The following is an 8,294-nucleotide window of genomic DNA, read 5'->3' on the forward strand; positions in this document are numbered from 1 at the left end:
TATAAACTTTCTAAAAATTCCAAAGCATATTATGCCTCTAATATATGTGCAGGGCTGTGACTCAGAGTCATTCGACGATCCCAGGCTGCACGCATGTGAAGAAAGCGGAAAAGACCTTTCTGATTCTTAATCTCATCTCAACTCCTACTTAATTCTTAATTTCAGTCAACTACATTTCACCAGCCCAAAGCTCTTCTCCTGGACTGACCTGCAGCCCACATGTAACGTGCTCAGGCAATTGTTACGTTTCTTCTCTCTCCGAAGTCTTTGTGTTACAGACCCCCAGACCCTGGCACAACTGCCACCATGATGGAAGTACCCATTCGGACCTTGGAACCCAGCAGGTAGGCTACCAAAGTAAAAACAAAGACCCAATCCATCAAAGTCCAGAAATGACCCTAAACTAACCTTGCCTTTGGGCTTCTGTAGTTCTGCTTCTGACTAACTGTTCTTGCTAAACTGAGGTGTCAACCCAGGATGTGACTTTTGTACTTAGTATGCTCACTCTGAGGCAGGCTTGGGACTGCACTCGGGTGCTGGACACTCAGGGTAGTCAGTGGACAGCTAATAAAGACTTGTGTTGGCTTGAACCCATGTCCAAGTGGTCTTCCCTACAGGACCTCACAACACATGAAAATAATAGACCACTGGAATGGTTTACTGAGCACAGTCTAAGGCACATCTCTGGCCACAGTGGAAGCTTAACCCACTGACTTGTTCAAGCTGGCTTTAAAGAGAGCTTTAATAACTATCTGAATCACAAAGAAAAATAAGACCCACTTGGTCTTTGATCTAGAAAGCACTACATAACTCAAGCACTAAATATTGGGGCTGGCAAGATGGCTCTGTGGGGGAGGGCCTGGACCACCTAGCCTGAACCTGAATTTGATTCCCTGGAACGTATGTGGTAGAAGAAGGAGGACCAACTCCCGCAGATTGTCCTCTGACTTCCACACGGGTTCCACACAGTTGCAGTGTGCTCACACAACACAACAAACAAATGTAAATCCAAAAAAAATATTTAAAACAGTACTTAAAAACAGTAAAAACTGTTCAGACTGTTGGGCACATGGACTGTGTGCATTGTGCAGTGACCGACTACACTGACTTGTGGTTTTTCCTTCTGTGCAGTCTTCAGCACCTTCAGATTGTGAGGTTGGAGGGAATCTTGGATGACGGTGTAAATGTAGTGACACAGGGGCCTGGGGTGAGGGATGCCTAGAATCCACCTACAGCCACCTCCCCAACACAGACAAAGACTGCCAGGTCTTCTTCCTGAAGGGCATGTTATTTGACCTTCCTGTGAATGGTACAGCAACACCCTACTTCCAAACTCTCCCCGGTGTTCTCGGCGCCATCTACCAAAGCTGGCTGGGTACGTGGGCTTTTGTTAGATAAGATCTGAAAGCCAAGTCCATCCCTTCCCAGCCCGCTCATGGCTATAGACTGGATTAGTATGTGGAATTCTTAACCCATGAAATGATCATATAAGGACCCAGAGAGTGTTAATTAAGATTAAAGGGGGTGGGGACTAGAGAAATGGCTCAAGGGTTAAGAGCATTTGCTGCTGTTGCGGAAGTCCTGGGTTTGGTTCCCAGCACCTACATGGAGGCTTACACAACGCAGGATGCAGGGGATTTTATGTTCTCTTCTGATCTCCCCACGTATCAAGCACGCACATGGTGCACAAACATGCAAGCAGGCAAAAACACTCATACAGATAAAAGAATTTTAATTAAAAAGATCTTCAGGGTAGGGTACAGGTTGGAAACAGCTGATATCTTTTCTATTAAAGAGCAGCTGGCACAGTAGCTCTGGGTAAAGGTGCTTGCCACACAAGCCTGACAAACTGAGAGTCCATCCCTCAGACTCTCTTAAGGGTAAAAGGAGAGAACAACCCCACAAATTGTCTTCTGATGGCCAAGAATGTGCCGAGTGTCTAGCATGCACCTGCACTCATGCACATACATTCACATACATAATAAATAAATGAATAAATAAATAAATTTTTAAAGAAAAGGAAGGGAAGCTAGAGATGGATGTCTGCCACAAGAAGTAGCATTGGAATGAGACCAGGAGAGGTAAGCAAAGAGTGAGAGAGGGGGAAGTGGGGGGGAGGGGGGAGGAAGGAAGGGAAGAAAGAAAGAGGGGAGGTGGAGGTTGACGTCTTTTAGGGTTGCATAACCTGGAAAGGAAATGGTTGGTGATGGGCAAAACTGATATCTGATGATTTCAAAGGCCTTTAATTCATTAATTCACCCCCTTTAATTTATTCATTCACTCTGATTTTTTGAAAGGGGGTCTTACATAACTCCCTAAGTAACTCAGGCCGGCCTTGAAGTCACAGTTCTCTTGCTTTTCTATTGCCAGGATTACAAATGCGCTACCACAACCAACATATCAACAGATATTTTCTTTGAAACTCCAGATAATAGGTGAGATCATATAAGCTCTGTGAACCTGGTCTCCTCAACAAACACAAAACTTTGCCACCTCAGCACAAAACCAGCCATGGGCCATACAGAAACACGTGAACATAACTTTGGGTCACTATTACTTCAAATGATGATGTTTTCCAGTATCGTAGGCTTTTAAAAGCACAAACTTGTAAAAAACAACCCCCATACTGGGACAGTCTGTGTCTTTGCCAGGCCTGTTTGCATGGCCAGACTACAATTCTTGTCTCTAACCACCCGTGAAGGAATCCAAGCCAATGTGAGTGTCCCTGGGAAGCCAGGAATCTAGGATGGGCTATCCTCCGTCACCTGTGCCACCATGCTTACCTGTCACCATGGCCTTAATCTCATCGAGAACGGGGATTACTTTGGGTTTTACTTGGTCCTTTATTCTGCCTCCCAGCAAGGAATCGACACCTGGATTCAAAGGAAAGGGGTTGATGAGGGCAAGCCGGCTTCTCCTTCAGCTCTCATGCCTTCTGCTCACGCCCCACAAGTTGACGCCTGGAAAATGTCTTCCCTCTTCCCGTCCTCACGTCCCCCATCCTCCACTTCAGACCATTCACTGTGGGCCCTAATGCGAGGAGATGCCATTGCCTGCTCCAAACTCCTCAAACTTGTAGTTCCCCCTGGAAAATTAGTCTCATGGACCCTTATACTTTGTGTGAAGGAACACGGCATCTGTGATCTTCAGTTGTGTTACATAGCAACTGTCTCTAACTCATCTACACTGGGGTTTCTCCACTGCAGTACCACTGACCTTTGGGGCCAGATACAGCTTTTGGGGGGTGGACTGTCCTGTGCCTTGTAGGATGATTAGCAGCATCATTGGCCTTGGACACTGCCCCTCCCCAATCCTGTCAACCATATATTCCTCCAAAATGTCACCTTTTGTTGAGAACAACTTAACTAAGCTGCGTATAAACTCTAGTGAGACATGGTCCGTTAAGGATCAGGGCCAGGTTGTTTCTACAGCCCATTTAACAGGGCCCTTAGTAGGACCACAATGTCCTTCTGCATGAAAAATGACCTCAGGAGAGTAAAGGCTTTACCATAAGAGAGGTAAAATTTTAAAACAGAAGCCCAAATCCCTCTGCTTGTAAAACTGATCTTGAATGTTGGGTACCTTTTTTTAAAAAAAAAAGATTTATCTATTAATCTATGTGGATGAATGTTTTGCCTGCATGTATGTCTATGCACCAAGTTCTAGTAACCACTATACTATCTCTCCAGCCCCTAAAACTGGGTTTTAATCATCCAGTGACAAGTGACAAACACCCAGTAGCTCTTGAGCTTCTTCTGCCTTCCTCCTACCTTCAACGGGTTCCCATTTTGCTCTGTGCTATAGGAGATAGGTAAGGCATCTTCTGAACCATAACAAACAAAAATGCAAACCAACTTTCAATGCTACTTACCATCCAGGTCTGAGAATGCCTTGTTCTTGGTGTTGGTGTACTGAGCCAGTATATAGTCAATTTGCTGGAAAAGAAAATTTCATGACACCTGCCCTTTGAGGTGCAAAATCATAATACAAAGACAGTAGAGCTTTAAGATATATATAAAATTAACCCCCTTGGAGCACTTTGAAATAGCTAGAAGGTGACAGACACTGTCTTTTCCAGTACTCTGGTCCTCACATGCCCCAGCTTTACTGGCCAAACACAGACTTTTATCCATAGTGTTTGTTACAATAAACTGACTGGCTGTGGTCACTGCTTATGTGTCATGGTTCTGTGGACTGGCTAGGTGGACCATGATGGGGACTGTGAGGGTGAGCACAAGTGGGTCCCCCTCTCTCCTGCCTCTTAGTGAGCAGCCTGGGTATTTCACTAGGTCCCCTCAAGATCACCAGCAGCGGGAGCCTAATAGACACCTGATGCACAGCTCCTAGGAGCTGAAGTTCCCAACCAGCCCAAGATAGTGTCCACTGTGTCCTCCTGGCCATAAGCAGGTCACAGGGACAGCCTAGACTCAAGGGGACAGATGTTCCCCAGAGCACAATGAGTAAGAATTGACAGCCACCTGAAGTTTGACACAAGAGTCCGCGGTATTGATCACTCTCCACTGGTTTTCTGAAGGAGTATTCATCTTATTATTTACGGTGGCTCAGTGGGCCTGCTTCCGACCTCTCGGCAAGGCCAGGTTAACGTTCTTCTCGAGTTGCCAACCTCCCCAATAAGCGTGCAGCAGTGTTAAATTTTCATTTCTTTAGCTGCTAGAGGCAAAACACCTTGCTCTCTTTGGGGACAGTTATATTCCATTTTAGTTGCCTCTTCAGTTAGCCATATAATTTCTATTTGTTAGAGCTCTTCATATACGTTCAATCAGGTAAGTGTCCCCAAGGTCAGGAATTTACCATCTTTAGAAGATGATGAAAGCCACCCCAATTGTCACGAGTCACCATTATTACTTTTGGCATTTGGGGAGTAGAAAGAGGGCTACCTGTGGAATCTTCAGGATGGTACATGAAAGACATTATGAGCTTTTGTTTACGAGGTGTGGAAAAAGTCATTTCACCTGTGCTACACTGTAGAGTCAGGCAGAGTCAACCTCTACTCTCTGCCCTCCCAAAGGCCTCCCCATGTGGTTCTGTTTGGCTTCCAGCTGTGTGACACAATTAATTGAGCAGGATTTTGAGGAAAGAATCAACCTGAAGGCCACATCTGGTTCTGGGGGACCCAAGAGCATCACACATTTAAGTCAGTTCCTGCTCAGATACTTTTCAAATCACACACCCAGGAAAAGAACAGAAAGAAGTCCTTCTCGTCATGGCCCTTCAGTTATTCTGTTTGACTTTGTCCAAAATGATCTGTGAGAATGTGTGTGTGTGTGTGTGTGTGAGAGAGAGAGAGAGAGAGAGAGAGAGAGAGAGAGAGAGAGAGTTTTCCCAAAGGAGACTGACTCATCTACACAGACATCAAACAGGTGTTCATAAAACTAAAGAATTCCATCATTAATAGCAATTATGCGATGATAACGGGTTAACTACATCACCAAAAAGAAAGGATAATCCCAAACAACAAACAAAAAACAAAACCAAATACCCACAGTGAGACTCTTAAAATTATGAGATACTTTTATATGTGCTGTGATTTTGTTATGCCCAAATAAAATAATTGAAGCAAAATAAGCCAAGTAAATCCTGACGCCATGGAAACTACGCTCTTGAGAGCTGCTCTCTGGCTGTTTCTTCATCCTCAGCATTAAAGGGCAACACCCTTCTATGTGGATTCACTGGCTTCTTAAAAGGTTTGGCTGAGCTTTCAAACGTGCACAGAGATTCAGAGTGGCCGACACCAAGCACCATGGAACATGCAGGTTGCAGGTTTTTACCTTTGGGGTTTCATTCAGGAATGTTTGCAAGTCTCTGAAATTGCTCTCTGTCAGATTCTCGGTCCTTTTGATCGTGGTCCTTACCTGGTGGTTGGCCACAAAACCATACATGATACCAAGGCTGCAGGGAAAGGGAAGAATAAAGAGCGTTGGCCAAGATCGCAAGGGAGCTAAAACCCAAAGTATTTTTTAGATATGACCACTAGAGGACAGTAAGGAATTAATAAATAGCTCAAGACGTTTCCGGCAAAGACCCAAAAGACCAAAACTGTTACTATTTTAACTATGAAGCCAAAGGTGGATAGGTTTTACAGTTTTGCAAGTAACAGGCAAACTCTGGAAAAATAAGATGCAGTTGCTTCTCAGATTGTCAAGCAATTACTTTGGTTTTATGCACACATATAGAGATTATATTGAAAAATGTCATGCTGCAAAAAACAAAACAAAAACAAAAATACACAGGCCCTTCAAGGCTCCCAAAGTGACCCTAACACGCCTATATGGCCCATAACTTTGAACAGTACTTTACTCTGCCTAGCGAGCTGCAGCAGAATGAGTGGGTAAGCAGGAACGTGTGACTTGGCCCTTGTTCCTCCTCAACCAGGTCTGAGAAGACCCCTTTCCTTCCCGAGCCTCAGCAACCATCACATAGCTCAGTTTGGATCTGAGGATATAAACCAGTTTGGATTCAGCCCCAACTGTATAAGCTCTGCTCAAGCTGTAAAGGAGACAGTTGGCTAGGGGACGTCTGCAAATTCCCTGGGATTTGTTGGTTCATCAGCTTGAGTTCTTTCTTAGGGCAATCTCCAAAAAAGAAGACAAAATGTTCTGTACCATTTAGACTGCAGTATGATCCACGACTGTCTGTCTCAAGCTTAAGTTTGTATACGAAGCAGACATTGTGCCTCAGTAATAATAATCACTGACTAGCATGACACCCTCATCCTAAGTTAGGCCAAGTGACTCAATGATTTTAGGGTTATGTGCAGAAGTAAGACACACATGCACATGTAAACGAAACACCAAAATGTGCCAGGGTCTTTATTTAACTAAGCCAGGTTCAAACATCTCTGCTTGTGACAAGTCAGGATCACCCCTAAAAAGATCAGATATCCACCCTAGGAGAATCTCACTTCTCTACCCACAATCTCCAAATTATCTCAGAGTTCATTCTACTGGGCTGCAGACCCATTTGGTCACAGAAAAAGTCAAAGTGGACCCAGAAGTCCACCGCTTCCACTTGACCCTTGCCCTCCACACACCATGGAAGAGTCCCCACAGGGATCTCTGATGGCCTGTGTTGCAATGCCAGCTGGAGTTCGTCTTTATTCTGACCTAACTTCAGTGTCCTTGAGACAAGGCAGTGACTACCTGCCTGCCTACCTCATCTAATACAGTCTGTCTCCAGATAGGGGCTCATTTCCTGAAGGAAGTGGTTGGAGGTTGAGTTTTTTGCTCTTTTGAACCTTGATCTGCCTAGATAGTAGTTGTGCAAGCAGAGTGTGGAAGCAGAAGCTGTCCTTGTATTTTATTAGAGAAAGGCTTTGCTCACAAGATCATCAGCCAGATCAAGGAACTGCCACATAAGCTTTTGGTCCAACACTGACTGCCCAGAATGCAGCTCTAGAAAGTCCTGCTAGAAATGACCAAAATCATGCTACCAATAACTTTAGCAAAAATTAGTGCTAAAAGGAGTTCGGCAAACGAACCCAATGACTTTCCCAGCAAATTTTCTGTGTAAATGGGTATGTAGTATTGCAGGAACTTCCCAGCAACTACAAACACTGCAAACCTTAGTTCTTACATAAAACTTCGCAATGTGTAAATACTAGCAACTGATAAAAACTTTACTATATTGACTGATGTTGCAGTGATGATGAGCGTAAAGAAGCCGAGTGGAAGGGCTGAAAAGATGGCTCAAAGGTTAAGATCACTGGCTGCTCTTCCAGAGGTCCTGAGTTCAATTCCAGCAACCACACAGTGGCTCACAACCATCTGTAATGAGATCGGAGAGCCGGCCTGAGCTGGCCTTTTCCGAGTACGATCCATCTGTGACTGAGTCAGCAGCAGATCCATCTGTCAGTCACAGAAGTGGGGATGCAATCCTCCACAGACGATAGAACACATGGTCAGGTTCCGAGGCTCTCACTCCTAAGCTGTCTTATGGGAAAGCTCAGACCTCACGTGCTTCCCTGCACACTGGGGAGTCTGCCTCCTCAACGCATATGGCTTTCCCAAAACCAAAATGCTAGGAGACTGAAAAAAAAAAAGTAAAGGAGTAACATGAAAAGCAGGGTTAATATTAAATGGACTGTATTAAATTGTAAGATTTAGAATCCATGAATGGGGCTGAGTCTGGTCAAAGGCAAGTGGGCGTGTTCAGGGCTAGGGGAAGGATTTATGTCCATCTAGGCAGAGGTATTCAGTAATGGTATGCAATTTCTGCTGGAGCAGAAGCCAAAGGCTTGTGAGGAAGGGAGGACTCCACCTGCACAGCCTTCTGCC

The 8,294-nt window shown here is 44.8% G+C and overlaps 1 protein-coding gene across 3 annotated transcripts in view; it reads right to left on the reverse strand.

Moving 5' to 3' along the window:
• Positions 1-8,294, reverse strand: part of Prom1 (prominin 1) — a 101,135-nt gene that overhangs the window by 37,531 nt on the left and 55,310 nt on the right. For all 3 annotated transcript variants that reach the window (XM_026788678.1, XM_026788679.1, XM_026788680.1), the window contains 3 exons: positions 5,790-5,910; positions 3,872-3,935; positions 2,784-2,873 (listed from right to left, as the gene is read on the reverse strand). In XM_026788678.1, the coding sequence (XP_026644479.1) occupies positions 2,784-2,873; positions 3,872-3,935; positions 5,790-5,910 (275 nt within the window). The remainder of the gene's footprint in view (positions 1-2,783; positions 2,874-3,871; positions 3,936-5,789; positions 5,911-8,294) is intronic.

This window comes from Microtus ochrogaster, unplaced genomic scaffold, assembly GCF_000317375.1.
Source record: "Microtus ochrogaster isolate Prairie Vole_2 unplaced genomic scaffold, MicOch1.0 UNK5, whole genome shotgun sequence".
Taxonomy (NCBI): domain Eukaryota; kingdom Metazoa; phylum Chordata; class Mammalia; order Rodentia; family Cricetidae; genus Microtus; species Microtus ochrogaster.